General features: G+C 45.6%; 1 protein-coding gene across 12 annotated transcripts in view; it reads right to left on the bottom strand.

The window, feature by feature from the left end:
- The window catches only part of TNIP2 (TNFAIP3 interacting protein 2), a 32976-nt gene extending 17495 nt beyond the window's left edge, over positions 1-15481 (bottom strand). For 9 of the 12 annotated variants that reach the window (XM_049709273.1, XM_012531354.3, XM_049709270.1 and 6 more), the window contains exon 1: positions 14891-15481. In XM_049709273.1, coding sequence (XP_049565230.1) covers positions 14891-15466 — 576 coding nt within the window. In that variant the 5' untranslated portion in view covers positions 15467-15481. Of the gene's footprint in view, positions 1-4849; positions 4952-8009; positions 8129-14890 lie in introns of those variants that run through there. The other 3 variants (XM_049709279.1, XM_049709277.1, XM_049709278.1) reach the window with 3 other exon arrangements.
- Positions 15482-16843: the final 1362 nt, after the last annotated feature.

The following is a 16843-nucleotide window of genomic DNA, read 5'->3' as shown; positions in this document are numbered from 1 at the left end:
CAGCCTACACACAGCTTGCAGGAGCCAAGGTGGGCAAAAAAGACCCTGTCCTCCAAATACTGGGTATCTGCGCTGACCTCTGCGTCCCGCTTCCGATCACAGAGGTGTGGCCAAACAGGCAGGCGGCCATTGTTGCACCTCCCCCATTGCTATAGGACCCTCCCCCTCCAGCTGAAGTGCTACTGGATTTAAAGGGCCAGTGCCCTTTCCTTCCCCTTTTAATTTTTCTTTTTCTGCTTCAGGGAGCCAGACATTAAAGATTATGATATTCAAAAGCAACTACATAAAAGGGGAAAACTTGAAAGTGACCACACATTCCCAGTTACAGGCTGAGAAAACCTTAATTTATGCCTCAGGCTGATCCTTGGTACAGAGACGATCTACAACAACCAAAGAAAAACAAAAACAGCATATCCTAGGCAAGGACAGTAATCTGATTTCCAGAGATACCACATTACTAGATCCAAACGTCCAGTTTTATTTATTTATTTTAGATGTTGGGGGTAGGAGTTTATTAATTAATTTATTTATTTTTGCTGTGTTGGGTCTTCGTTTCTGTGCGAGGGCTTTCTCTAGTTGTGGCAAGCGGGGGCCACTCTCCATCGCGGTGCGCGGGCCTCTCACTATCGCGGCCTCTCTTGTTGCGGAGCACAGGCTCCAGACGCGCAGGCTCAGTAGTTGTGGCTCACGGGCCTAGATGCTCCGCGGCATGTGGGATCCTCCCAGACCAGGGCTGGAACCCATGTCCCCCACATTAGCAGGCAGGTTCTCAACCACTGCGCCACCAGGGAAGCACCCAAATGTCCAGTTTTAAACAAACAACAACAAAAAAAGCACAAGGCACTCAAAGACACAGGAAAATATGGCCCATTCAAAGGAAAAAACAAATCAACAGAAGCTGTCCCCGAAAAAGACCTGATGGTGGATCTTCTAGACAAGGACTCTAAAACAACCATGTTAAAGATGCTCAGAAAACTAAAAGAAGATATGGAGAAAGTCAAGAAAGCAAGGTAGGAATAAAATGGAAATACAAGTAAAGAAATAGAAAACCTAAAAAGAAACCAAAAAAATTGTGGAGCTAAAAAGTACATTAACTGAAATTTTAAAATTCACTGGAGGTACTCAAAGGCAGATTTGATCAGTAGAAGAATCAGCAAACTTGAAAACAGGACAATGAAAATTATCAAGATTCAAGGAAAGTAAACAGAGCCTAAGGGTCCTGTGGGACACCATTAAGCAGACCAACATACACATTGTGGGAGTCCCAGAAGGAGAAGCGAGAGAGAGAGAGAGAGAGAGAGAGAGAGAGAGAGAGAGAGAGAGGTAGAAAGAATACTTGAAGAAATAATGGCTGGGGCTTCCCTGGTGGCGCAGTGGTTAAGAATCCGTCTGCCAATGCAGGGGACACGGGTTCAAGCCCTGGTCCGGGAAGATCCCACATGCCACAGAGCAACTAAGCCCATGCGCCACAACTACTGAGTTTGCACTCTAGAGACTGTGAGCCACAACTACTGAGCCCATGCACTTAGAGCCTGTGCTCCACAACAAGAAGCCACAACAATGAGAAGCCTGTGCACTGCAATGAAGACACAACACAGAAATACATATAAATAAATAAGTAAGTAAGTAAGAAATAATGGTTGAAAACTTCCCAAATGTGATGAAAGACATGAATCTAAACATCCAAGAAGCTCAATAAACTCTAAGTACGATGAAGTCAAAAAGACCAAGACACATTATAATCAAACTTTAGAAAGCAAAAGATAAAAAGAGGAATCTTGAAAGAAGAGAGAAGCAACATGTCACATAGAAGAGATCCTTAATACGATTAGCAGATTTCTCATCAGACACTTTGGAAGCCGGAGGCAGTGGGCCTATATATTCAAGTGCTAAAAGAAAAAAAAACAGCTGGGGACTTCCCTAGTGGTCCAGTGGTTAAGAATCTGCCTTCCAATGCAGGGGACGCAGGTTCAATACCTGGTCAGGGCACTAAGATCCCACATGCCGTGGGGCAACTAAGCCCACACACAGCAACTACTGAGCCCATGTACTCTAGAGCCCGTGTGTCACAACTGGAGAGCCCACGTGCCACAACTACTGAGCCCACGCACTCTGGAGCCCGTGCACCACAACTAGGGAGAAGCCCACGTGCAGCAACTAGAGAAACCCGCACGTCGCAACTAGAGAAGCCTGCACGTCACAACTAGAGAAGCCCATGCACTGCAACAAAAGATCCTGCATGCTGCAACAAAGATCCCACGTGCTCCAACTAAGACCTGATGCAGCCAAATAAAATAAATAAATAAATAAATACTTTAAAAAAGAAAAAATACTGTCAACCAAGAATCCTATATCCAGGGCTTCGCTGGTGGTGCAGTGGTTGAGAATCTGCCTGCCAATGCTGGGGATACGGGTTCAAGCCCTGGTCTGGGAAGATCCCACATGCCACAGAGCAACTGGGCCCGTGAGCCACAACTACTGAGCCTGCACGTCTGGAGCCTGTGCTCCGCAACAAGAGAGGCCGCGACAGTGAGAGGCCCACGCATTGCGATGAAGAGTGGCCCCTGCTTGCCACAACTAGAGAAAGCCATCGCACAGAAACAAAGACCCAACACAGCCAAAAAGAAAGAAAGAAAGAATCCTATATCCAGCAAAACTGTCTTTCAAAAGCAAGGGAGAAATTAAGACATTCCCACATAAACCAAAGCTAAGGGAGTTTGTTACCACTAGACCTTCCCTGCAAAAAATGCTCAAGGGAGTCCTGTAGAGTGAAATGAAATGATACTAACTCAAAGCACAGTAACTCAAAGCTATATGAAGAAATAAAGATGTCAATAAAGGTAAAGACTTGGGCAATTATAAAAGCTAGTATTATTGTAACAACAGTTTATAACTCTTCTTTTTTGTTTTCCACATGATTTAAGAGACATAAATATATATATATATTTTTTTAATTTTTAGTCTACAAGTTAGTATTACTGTAATTTTGATTTGTAACTCCACACGTTATTTCCTACATAATTTAGGAGACTAATGCATTTAAAAGATTAACTTATGTTTGAGGGCACACAATGTATGAAGATTTAATTCTGTGACATCAACAACCAAAAGGGGTGGGGTTTAGCTATAAGGGAGCAGGGGTTTTGTATGTTATTGAAGTTAAGCTGGTATAAATTCAAATTAAAGTGTTACAACTTTCGGATGTTAAACGTAATTCGCATGGTAAACACAAAGAAAATAGTTACAGAATATACCCACAAAAAAATGAGAAAGGAATTTAAATATTTCACAATTTAAAAAATCAAACCTAAGACATAGTGGGGCTTCCCTGGCGGCGCAGTGGTTGAGAGTCCGCCTGCCGATGCAGGGCACACGGGTTCGTGCCCCGGTCTGGGAAGATCCCACATGCCGCAGAGCAGCTGGGCCCGTGAGCCATGGCCACTGGGCCTGCGCTCCAGAGCCTGTGCTCTGCAACGGGAGAGGCCACAACAGTGAGAGGCCCGCATACCAGGAAAAAAAAAAAAAAGAAGAACATAAGACATAGTAATGCAGAAAATGAGAAACAAAAAAAGCTATAAGGTATACAGAAAACAAATAGCAAAATAACAAGTATTTCATCCATATCAGTAATTACTTTAAATGTAAGTGGATTAAAATCTCCAATTAAAAGACAGAGATTGGCAGTATGGATAAAAGCATATGATCCAACTACATGCTATATACAAGAGACTCACTTTAGATCCAAAGAAACATATAGATTGACAGTAAAAGGATGGGGACTTCCCTGGTGGCACAGTGGTTAAGAATCCTCCTGCCAATGCAGGGGACGTGGGTTTGATCCCTGGTCTGGGAAGATCCCACATGCCATGGAGCAACTAAGCCCATGCGCCACGACTATTGAGCCTGAGCTCTGAAGCCTGCAAGCTACAACTACTGAAGCCCATGCACCTAGAGCCCATGCTCCACAACAAGAGAAGCCACCACAAGGAGAAGGCCATGCACTGCAACAAAGAGTAGCCCCTGCTCACCACAACTAGAGAAAAGCCCACGTGCAGCAATGAAGACCCAACGCAGCCAAAAATAAAATTTTAAAAATTTTAAAAATAAAAAAGAAAGTAGAAGGATGGAAAAATATTTACGTTCCATGCAATTAGTAACTAAAAGCGAACAGGAGTAGCTATACTAATGTCAGACAAAATAGACTTTTTTTCAAAAAAGTCTACAAGAGACAAAAAAGGATGTTATACATTAATAAAAGTTTTAATACAGCAAGAAAATATAACAATTATATACACTGAGGTACCTAATAACAGACAGGCAAAATATATGAAGCAAAAACTGACAGAACTGAAGGGAGAAATAGACAATCCTACAATAACAGCTGGAGACCTCAAAACCCTACTCTCAATGATAGAACAACCAAACAGAATATACGTAAGGAAATAGAGAACTTAACACAATAAATCAATTAGATCTAACAGACATCTACAGAACACCCAACAACATACACATTCTTCTCAAATGCACATGGGACATTTTCCAGGATAGACCATGTGTTAGGTTACATATTAAGTCTCAACAGATTTTAAAAGACTGACATCATACAAAGTATCTCCTCCCCAACCACAACAGAATGAAGTCAGAAATCAACAACAGAAGTAAAATGAAGATTCACAAAACTGTGGAAATTAGAAAACACACTCTTAAACCAATGGCTCAAAAGAAGAAATCACAAGGAAATTAGAAAATACTTAAAGGCAGATACTTAAAGTGAAAACACAGCATACCAAAACTTGCAGGATCGAGTGAAAGCAGTGTTAAGGGGGAAATCTAAAGATATAAAACTTACGGGCTTCCCTGGTGGCGCAGTGGTTGAGAGTCCACCTGCTGATGCGGGGGACGTGAGTTCGTGTCCCAGTCCGGGAGGATCCCACATGCCGCAGAGCGGCTGGGCCTGTGAGCCATGGCCGCTGGGCCTGCGCGTCCGGAGCCTGTGCTCCACGGTGGGAGAGGCCACAGCAGTGAGAGGCCCGCGTACCGCAAAAAAATAAAAAATAAAAAAAATTTTTAAAATATATATATATATAAAACTTACATTTAAAAACAAGAAAAATCTCCAATCAACAACCTAACTTTACAACTTAAGGAACTAGAAAAAGAAGAAAAAACTAAACTCAAAGCTAGCAAAAGGGAGGAAGAATAAAGCAGAGACAAGTGAAAGAGAACAGAAAAACTACTAGAGAAATCGATGAAACCAAAAGTTGGTTCTTCAAAAAGATCAGCAAAATGGATAAACCTTTAGCTAGACAGACTACAAAAAGAAATACAGAAGATTCAAATTACTAAAATCAGAAATGCAAGTAGAGGGAATTCCCTGGCGGTCCAGCGGTTAGGGCTCCACGCTTTCACTGCCCAGGGCCCGGGTTCAATTCCTGGTCAGGGAACTAAGATCCCACAAGCCACGTGGCATGGCCAAAAAAAAAAAAAAAATGCAAGTAGAGACATTACTGACAATTCTACAAAAATAAAAATGATTATAAAATGAGTACTATGAACTGTACACCAGCAAATTGGATAACCTGGATGAAACAAATTCATAGAAACACAACACCTACCAAGACCAAATCACAGAGAAATATAAAAACTGAAAAGACCTCTAACTAGTAAGGAAATTGAATCAGTAATTAAAAATCTCCCAACAACAACAAGTCCTGGAACTGATGGCTTCACCGGTGAATTCTATCAAACATTTAAAGAAGAATTAATACCAATTCTTCCTAAGCTGTTCCAAAAAAAATGAAGAGGAAGGAACACTTCCTAACTCATTCTATGAGGCCAGCATTACCCTGAGACCAAAGCCAGACAAAGACACTACAACAAAACTACAGACCAATATCCCTTATGAATGTTGATGCAAAAATTCTCAATGAAATACTAGCGGGCAAATTCAATGGCATATTAAAAAGATTATACATCATGAACAAGTGGGATTTTTTTCACAGACTGCAAGGGTGGTTAAACATACAAAACATGATCAATGGATGTTAACTAGACTTATTGTGGTAGTCATTTCACAATATATACAAATATTGAATCACTGTGCTGTACACTTAAAACTAATATAATGTTATATGTCAATTATAGCTAAAGGAAAAAAATAGCAGTTGATGCTATGATACCAGTGTTCTGATTTGGAGACTTAAGTTGGCTTAGTTCCATACTTACACTATGTTCAGTATTTCCCCACTACACATCCCTCCAGCACTTTTACAACCTGCTTCAAGCAGTGATCATGTATGTCTATGTATGATTCCACAATTTGAGGGCAAGAATTGGATATTGATCATCTTTGCATTCCCCTAGCCTAATGGTTAATAGAATGTGCAATTAACAACTTTATAAGGTAGTAAAGGCCATCATAATTTGCCCCCAATCTAATTTTATAGCCACTTCCTGTGTTATTCTCTACGCACTCTTCACTCTAATGACACTGAATTAACACTGCTATAGATTAACACTGCTACTGGTGCAACCCTGATAATGTACACGTCGTTGTGAAATGAATGTACTATACTTATTGGGAGAAATGGAGAAATATAACCCATGATGCCTGCTTATACATATTCCCCTTACATACAGAACACGCCCAGTAAATGCAAGCTCAGTAAATAAACACCTGAGTGGCTATGGTAGATGACATTCACATCTTCTGAGTCCCCATTATGTGCATGAGATTATTATATATATACATATATACCTGTTAAATCATGTGTTCCTCACAATATCCCATACATCTGTGCTATGTCGTATTTTCCACAAAGGCAATGGATTATTTCTCCAATGTCTATTTTCTCAACTAAGATGTAAGCTTCATAAAGATAGGAATCTGCCTTTCTCAATCCTTTCTGCATTTCCAGGGCCTACCAAAACATCTGGCATACAACAGGCATTCAACAAATAACTATTGGCTGAATGAATGAATAAATAACCCTATGAGCTATGTATTATTACTTCAGTTTTACTGATGACAAAACTAGAATACTAAATGACTTGCCCAAATTAACATGGCTAAGAACGTGGCAGAACCAGATTTAAGTGCACAGCTTTTCAACATTCAGTGTAATATCTGCTTCTCATTGGTGCCTAATAAAGAGCCAGTTTTGTTGCCCAAAGTAGTTCTACAAATCCCTGTGAACTTCTCACAAGAAAATTTTAGCAAGCTTCATCATGGTTTCTTCTTAAAGACAGTGAAAAGGTAATAAATACGTGACTAAGGTTATCCTTGGCTGTTTAAAAGAATAAGAGGTGCAGCATATTCATCTTCTGGGCAGCTGTATAGAAGGTTCAGAGACCAGTTTTAGCAAAGTGACTACGCAATTCTTGAGCATCAGTTTCATTATGTATGACAGGCCTTGAATTAGTTCCATCTGTACTTTGGTTCTACTTTCTAGATGTTGCAAATTGATCATGTTCTTGACATTCCTAACTTTATCATTAGAGTCTCACTTATAATATCTGAAGACAATTAGATAATTGTTGATAAGTATCTAGTAAACAATAATGATAGGAGAATGAGGCCTTCTGAGGGACACGAAGCACAATTATGTGTTTGATGTTTGTTTTCTATGACTCAGCATCAATCCCTTGGAATGAAATGAAAATGATATTATTAAACTTTTCTAATCAGAAAATTTTTCACCAGATTTGTTCCACATAGATTTAGGTAATATACTACTCTGCTGTGGTTAAGTTCACAAACATATTTCATCAAAAAAAAAAAAAAGGAAGGGAGGGAGGAAGGGAGGGAGGAAGGGAGGGATTGTTCAGTGTAATACACTACATTAACAGAATGACGGGGGAAAAACACATGATCATATCAATTGATGCAGAAAGGCATTTGACAAAATTCAACACTTTTTCATAATAAAAACACACAACAAACTAGGAACAGAAGTAAACTACCTCCACATAACGAAAGCCATAAGAAAAACCCATAGCAAATATCATACCCCGTGGTAAAAGACTGAAAGCTTTTCCTCTAAGATCAAGAACAAGACAAGGAGGACTTCCACTGGAGGGGGCATGGGTTCAATCCCTGGTCAGGGAACTAAGATCCTGCATGGCGCAGCTGGGGAAAAAAAAGAACAGGAAAAGGATATTGGCTTTCATCACTTCTATTCAACATAGCCCTGGAAGTTCTAGCCAGAGCAATTAGGCAAGAAAAAGAAATAAAACACATCCAAATAAGAAAGGAAGTAAAACAGTATCTGTTTTCAGATGATATGCTCTTACATGTAGAAAACTCTTAAGATTACACACACACACACACACACACACACACACAAACCTGTTGGAGAGAATAAATGAATTCAGCAATTGAGCAGAATACGAATCAACACATGAACAACAGTTGTATTTCTATACAGTAACAATGAAGAATCTGCAAAAGAAATCACAAAAACAATTCTACTTACAATAGCATCAAAAAGAATAAAACACTTAGGAATTAATTTAATCAAGGAGGTGAAAGACTCGTACAATGAAAACTATGAAATACTACTAAAAGAAATTAAAGAAAACATAAATAAATAGAAACATATCCCATGTTCACAGATTGGAAAACTTAATATTGTTAAGATGTCAGTATTATTCAAAGTGATCTACAAAGTCAATGCAATCCCTATCAAAATCCCAGGGAATTCTCTGGTGGTCCAGTGGTTAGGACTTGGCGTTTTTCACTGCCGTGGCCCAGGTTCGATTCCTGGTTGGGGAACTAAGATCCCACAAGCTGTGCAGTGCAGCCAAAAAAAACCCCCCAAAAACAAAAATAAAAGCTCAATTTTTTTGCAGAAATAGAAGAACTCATCCTAAAATTCATATGGAATCTCAAGGGACCCCAAATAGCCAAAACAATCTTAGAAGGAAAAAAAACAAAAAAAAGAACAAAGCTGAAAGACTCACATTTCCTAATTTCAAAACTTCTACAAAGCCACAGTAATCAAAACACTGTGGCACTGACATAAAGACATATAGACCAGAGAGACAGAACAGAGAGCCCAGAAATAAACCCTTGCCTAGATAGTCAAATGGTTTTGATAAGGGTACCAAGACGATTCAGTGCGGAAAGGACAGTCTTTTTTAAAAATGGTGCTGGGAAAACTGGATATCCACATGCAAAAGAATGAAGTTGGACCCTTATCTAAACCATACATGAAAATTACCTCAAAATGGATCCAAGACTTAAATGTAAGACCTAAAACTACAGAACTCCTAGAAGAAACACAGGGCAAAAGCTTCGTAACACAGGATTTGGCAGTGATTTCTTGGATATGGCACCCAAGGCACAGGTAACAAAAGAAAAAGCAGACAAATTGGAAAGTTTTTTAATGAAAATTTTGCACATCAAAAGACAAGTAAAAGTAAAAAGGCAATCTACAGAATGAGATAAAATATTTACAAATCATATATCTGAGAAGAATTAGTATCCAGAATGTAGAGTACTCATAAAATTCAACAACAAAATAACCCAATTCAAAAATGGGCAAAGGACTTGACATTTCTTCAAAGAATATATACAAATGGCCAGTAAGCACATGAATTGATGCTCAACATCACTAATCATTATAGGGAACTGCAAATCAAAACTACAATCATTTTGTACTAAATTAGCATGCACCTATTAGGATGCCTTCTATCAAAAACACAGAAGATAACAATATTGGTGAGGATGTGGAGAAATTTGAACCCTTGTGCACTGTCGGTGGGAATGTAAAGTGGTACAGCCATTGTGGAAAAACAGAATGGAAGTCCTTCAAAAAATTAAAAATAGAATTATTATATAATCCAGCAATTCCACTTCTGGGTATACACCCAAAAGAACTGAAAGCAGGATCTCGAGGAGATATTTGCACACCTATGTTCATAGCAGCAGTGATATTCATAAGAGCTAAAACATGGAAGCAACCCAAGTGTCCATCAACAGATGAGCAGATAAGCAAAATGTGGTCTATACCTATAATGGAGTATTATTCAGCCTTAAAAAGGAAGGAGGTTCTGACACGTTACAATATGGATGAACCTTGAGGACATCACGCTAAGTGAAATAAACCAGTCACAAAAAGACAAATACTGCATGATTCTACTTATAGGAGGTATCTACAGTAGTCAAAATCATAGAGACAGAGAGTAAAATGGTGGTTGCCAGTGGGGGGTGGGGAGGGGAGGGGTCGGTAGGGGACAAAGTAGGGAGGTGGGGAATTATGTTTAATGGTATAGAGTTTCAGTTGTACAAGATCAAAAGAGGTATGACGATAGATGGTAAAAACAAACACACAATACACACACAATACACATACACACACACACACACACACACACGCAAAACCTAATATAACCTACTGTAAAGAGTGTACGCTGTTCCACTTACAGAGAGCATGGCAGCATAGGGAAAGAAAAGCCACAAGTTGCTTGCTACATCAGGACCAAGCAGGGTCCATGAGGCTAGTCCCCAAGGCAGTGGTGAGACGGGGTTGAGCAGTTACAGCCTGCACAACGAATCAGTGCCACCATTCCAGAAAATCTTAACTGGAAGAGCTTTGCAGAGTCATCCATCCAGGCCTCATGTTACAAATAAGGCAACGTCTTGAGTCCCACTGTGGTGGCAAAAAAGACCAGAATTCTCAAGACTGATCTGGTCCCATCACACACTGGCTACACCTTGGCCACAGATGCACTGGTCACCTGGCAGTCCATCCACACCTGTGAGCCTCAGCATCCTCTTTGGGAGCCCTCAGTCCTCACCAATCCAGGGTCCCTGCTCCTAACCAGCTGGCTGACATGGCCACTGATGAGACCAACCTGTTGACCAATTCCTCTCATTGTTTTCACTCTGCACAGCTACTTCAGTGAATCCAGGGCCTCTGGGAGGTGATAAACATCTCCATTCCTCCCCAGGTTCTCTGACCAACCCCAGAAAGATGTAGGGGTAAGCAACAAATATTTAATTGCATAAGACATCAGATATTAAATTGCTCCTGAAATAATTTAAAATCCTAAAACAAAACTTACACTGAGGGACTTCCCTGGTGGTGCAGTGGTCAGCAATCTGCCTGCCAATGCAGGGGACACCGGTTCGAGTCCTAGTCCGGGAAGATCCCAAATGCCACGGAGCAACTAAGCCCGTGCACCACAACTACTGAGCCAGCGCTCTGGAGCCCATGAGCCAGAACTACTGAAGCCTGCACGCTCTAGAGCCCGCATGCCGCAACTACTAAACCCGCATGTGGCAACTACTGAGGCCCACACTCCTAAACCCCGTGCTCTGCAACAAGAGAGGCCACTGCAACGAGAAGCCCGCGCACCGCAACGAAGAGTAGCCCCCGCTCGCCACAACCAGAAAAAGCCCGCGCGCAGCAACGAAGACCCAACGCAGACAAAAAAAAAAAAAACCTACGCTGAAAGGACCAGTAGTACTAGGATTACAGACCTGGCTCTGTCTGGGTTTTGGTTAGAGGCTCTGGGGCCACAGGATGCTGGGGACACATGTCAACTGAGCACCAATGGCCACCAGACTGCAAGCGGAGTCCTGTTCTGGGTAGGATGTGCTCTGGTCCCCAATCTACACTCATCTATGGCTCCTGGTGTCCATGACACTAAGATCAGGGGTGCACACCAGGTGACTTCCTTCTGCCCTGATGAGTAATAATCCACCTTGCCCAGGAAAAGGGAGAGAGCTGGAGCGAGGAAGACATCTGGCTTCTAAAGGCATTTAAAATGATGCAGATGAGAAAATATTGACATGGTATTAAGTAAAACTGTATAGACAGCTTGAACTCAAACACGCCAAGTAGATACATACCCTACGGTTAAATGAAAGGCAGGGAAGAGGCCACGAGATTATGCTCTGTGGTCATCTCTCTGCGGTGGGATTGTGGTGGTTATTCTATTCTTTATTCTTTCCTCTATTTATCAGATATTCAAAATTACATTTATTAAAAGAAAAAAAGGCGTGCCTCTTTTTCACTCTAAAATCCGGCTGCAGGGTCAAGCCTGGAAGTGAAAATTGTCTTTTGCAGGCCTAATTCCTTTCCTGGGAAAACCCAGATAATAGCTATGCACTGAATGGGATAACAGACCAGAGTTCACCAAAATGTTTGGGGCACTTCCAAACTGTTGTAGAAAAATACTGTTACTCTCGCTCCTGATCTGGGTGTTTAATATTTCACACAGATAGACATAATATCGCTGACAAGGATATGAAGGAGGAAAAGTAAGGATTTAAGTCTATTATCAGACACTCTGGCAGGCTCCCACTCTGTCACCACTCCCAGCAGAGCAGGAGTGTTACTACTGAAAGATACATTCACAGCTGGGGCTAAAGGAGATCCAGAACATAACTGTGGCTCATGTGGCCCTGAACCCAACACAACACAAACACACCCAAGAACCCAACTCAGACACACACACCAGGAGCCTATACGCATGTCCTACACACACACCCAGGCCCAATGTCTGCGCACACAATGCAGAACTCAACATGAACACACACGTGCACAGAACCCTCCAGGTGCACACACGCCCCAAATACAAATAACATGCACACTCATCCCTAAGACCCAACACAGGCGCACACCCCTCAGAAAGGTACACACACCTTTCAGACCCAGCATGGACACACACACACCCCTGAGAGCCCAATGCAGGCACTCACACTCTTCAAAACCCAGCATGGCAACAGACCCCTCAGAACTGATCATGCACACACATCCTTCAGAACCCAAAATGGGCACAAACTGAAGACCCAACACAGGTGAGCACACCCCTCAGAACCCAATTCAAGTGCTCACACACCTCATATACCACACAGGTACACACGCCACAACCCAACACAGACACACAACCCTCAGACCCAAGAAAGGTACACGTTCCCCTCCTACCCGACATGGGAGCAGACCCCTCTGAACTCACCTGGTACACAACCATCAGTTTTAACACCAGCACACACACACCCTCAAAACCATCAGAGGCAGACAACCTTCAGAACCCAACACACATACACACCTCTCAGAGTCCAAACAGGCACACATACCCTCAGAACTCAAGACAGGCGTGCACGTGCGCGCACACACACACACACACACACACCACTCAGCACCCAACACGGAGGCATACACCCTTCAGAAACCAGCGGGGTACATGCTCCTCAGACTCATACGGGAACACACTGCTCAGAACCCAACACATGCAGAGACGCCCTTCAGAGCAGACACACACCCTCAACACCCAACACAGACACACCACTGAGAACCACTCAGACACATAACCCACAGACACAACATGAACACACACACCCCTGAGAACCAACAAGGACTCCACTCCTCAGACTCCAACACACACAAACATACCTCAGAGCCAACACAAACACATACGCCTTAGAATTAACATGGACACACGTAACCCTCAAACACAACACAGGCACACAGCCCTCAGAACCAAAGTGAGCACATAACCCTCAGAATCAACACATACACACACCCCTCAACACAACTGAGGAAACACACCCTTCAGAACCCACCATGGGCGCAGACACAGCCCCAGACTCTACACAGGGGCACACACACAACTCAGACCCAACAGGGATAAACACATCCGGGATCAACACAGACACACACCACTCAGACCCAATACAGACACACACCCTTGAGAAGCCATACAGGCACAAACCTCTCAGAGCCGAACACGGGAAGACACAGCCCTCAGACCTAACATGGGAGCAGATCACTCGGACACCCGAGAACCAACGCGGACACAGCAACCCTTAGACCCAGGTGCACAACCCCCTAGAACAGAAATGGGCATACACACCCTCCAGCACCCGACTCAGAAACACACACTCCTCAGAACCAACGCAGAACCAAAACCGACAGGCACACCCCTGAGAACCGACAATGACAAAACAAGCCTCACACCCACACAGGTACACACAGCCCTCAGAACCCAACGTGAGCCCACACGACACTCAGAACCAACACGGACAGACACAACCCTCAGAAGCCAGCGAGGGAGCAGACCCTCTACATAACCCAAACACACACCCCTCAGAACCAACATGACACACAGCCCGTAACTAACGCAAGTGCACAGACCCCTTAGAACCCAAGACAGGTGCAAAGCACACCCTAGAACCCAACACGGGCACACACGCTCCTCAGAACCTTCATGGACACACGACCAGCGGACCCTACACAGGCACACATACCCCTCCGAAGCCAACACACGCAACGCTAAGAACCCAACATGGCCGCACCCACCCCTCAGACCCAACGCTGGAGCAAACACACCCTTCATAACCAATATGGACACACACCCCTCAGACCCAACATGGTAACACCGCACACACACGAACACGCGCACACGCCCCTCAGATTCAACTCGACACACCTCCCTTATAACCGGAAAGGACACACAGCCCTCGGACTGAACACTGGCACACACACCTCTCAGCAATACACACCCCTTCAAACGCCACAAGGGTCAGACCCCTCAAAACCCAACAGGCACACACTCCTCACACCCAACACAAGCGCACAACCCCCTCAGAATTCAAACAGGCAGACAGCCCTCAGACCCAACGCGGGAGCAGACCGCTCGGAACACAACCCAGACACACACCCCCAGAACCCGACACGACACACTCACCAACGCGGCGCGCACCCGCCCAGAACCCCCCAGACGCAAACCGCTCAGACCCAACCAGACCACACAGCCCTCACGCCCGACGGGCGCACGCACTCCGGGGACACGGCGGGCACGCGGCCCGCGCGCCGAGGAAGCGTGGCTCGCGCGGCCCCCTTGCGGCCTCTCCGCCGCCTGCGGCCCCTCCGCCCCGCACCTGGCGCAGCGCGGCCTCCGCGGCGCCGCCGTCCCGCTGCCGCAGCTGCTCCCGGAAGCGCGCCACCTGCTCCAGCAGCGCGTCCACGAGCGACGGCGCCGTGTCCCCCTCGAGCGCGGCCAGACGGGCGCGGAGGCGCGCTATGAGGACGTCCCGGGCGGCCAGCTGGTCCTGCAGGCGCCTCAGCCTCTGCCCCGCCTCGTGGTACAGGCCGCAGAGCGCGGCAGCGGCGCGCGGGGCGCCCTCCCGCCCGCCAGACCCCGCGTTCCCAGACGACATGGCTGCGGGCCTGGCCGACAGGGTACTGACCACCGGCAACTTCCGCGCCGGGCCTGGGCGGGAGGCCCACCTTCCCGGAACTTTTCCCGGCGCGCCCCGCCCCCCGCGGAGATCCCGGGCCCGCCCGCCCCGCCGAAAGGCCAGGCCCCGCCCCCCCGCCGAAAGGCCAAGCCCCGCCCCCCGCCGAGATGCCAGGCCCTGCCCGCCGCCGGGAACGTGGCCCCGCCCCAGTCCTATCCCGCCCGCGGCCCGCGGCCTCAGCGCCCGCGGGTGACTGGCGTGTCCCACCGGCCCCATCGCCTCGAGTCGGGGAGCTTTCGGAGACTCGGGCCCGGGCGAGGAGAGGGGTCAAACGGCCTGCGATGTAGTTACTGATGGAAGGGAAAGAAGGGGCCAAAGACGACCCCAAGTGTTAGTCCCGAGCGTAGGTCCGAATCCCCGGGCTGCAGGCCGGCTGGCCACGCCGAGCACCAGGAAAACGGCGACCTTCCACGAGCTGAGCCCAGCGAGGCGCTGAGCATGCTCAGACCGCGCATCCCCTCTCTAAGGTCGCAAGAACTATTCTTAGGGCGGAAGGCAGGAGGGAGCTGGCCCTTTCCCGTCCTCGTTTCTCCATCCCTTTCCTTCCCCCCAGCTCCCCAGACCAACTCCGAGGGTTCTTCCGTGGCTCCACGGCTATTTTCTTTTTCAAAGTCTGAGTGTCCTCGGCAATGATGCCCAAGCACACGTGTGATCTTTCAAAGGTTCCCTCCCACAGACTCCTCTGCCGGCCCCTACCCAGAGCTGCCCTCCTCGCCAGATCCCCTGAGAGCAGCATGGCGTTTTTTCCCATTTTTGTAACCCATACCAAGCTTGGGCTGAGCCCGGGGAGACACCCGCAGACTGGTAGAATCAGACAAGTATAAGCGAAGACAGCTCACACTTCCTCCGCTGCAGAGGGAAGGTCAAAGGCAGTTGCCCTGCTTACCCCATAGGTGTGCTGTAGGGATTAGAGGATGGAGTGCAGAGTGCCTGCCCCTGCGAGCCCACAGTCCACGTGACTAAGGTTAGGAATGACACACTCTTGTTGGCTGGAGCAGTGATGGAGAAAACCAAGTAGCACTGGCCCCAGAGCTGTTAGAGATAGGTGAGCTGTCATTGCTACTGATGTAAGTGTAACCTCCCACATGTCACTCAACTGCCCTTGAACCTGGTTCTCACCTGTAAAATGGGCATCCCAATCTCTCCTCTAACATTCTGGGGGTCACACGTACTTCGAAATTCAGAATCTTTGGATTTGAGATAGGTACATATGATTGGGGTCGCCAACATCCAGAAAGGATCCACTCCTGGGATTCATGCTCCTGTGATCTCACCCTCTGACACAGTGAATAGGGCTGACCCGTGTAAGCAAGAGGATATTGCAGAAATGATGGAGTGATTTCTGCAGCTGGGTCACAAAAGACATTGCCTCGCCCTCTCTTAGATCGTCCCCTCTGGGGGGAAGCCACCCGTCGTGTCGTGAAGACACTCAAGTAGCCCGGTGAAGAGGTCCATGTGATGAGGACATGAGACTTCATGCCGGTAGCCAGCATCAACTTCCCCACCATAGTAACTGAGCTACCTTGGGACCACCCCCAGCACGCATCTTAACCGCGACCTCATGGGAAACCCTGGGCCAGAAGCACCCAGCTA

Source organism: Orcinus orca, chromosome 4 (assembly GCF_937001465.1).
Source record: "Orcinus orca chromosome 4, mOrcOrc1.1, whole genome shotgun sequence".
NCBI classification, from domain to species: Eukaryota; Metazoa; Chordata; class Mammalia; order Artiodactyla; family Delphinidae; genus Orcinus; species Orcinus orca.
This window is presented reverse-complemented; position numbering and strand designations above follow the sequence as displayed.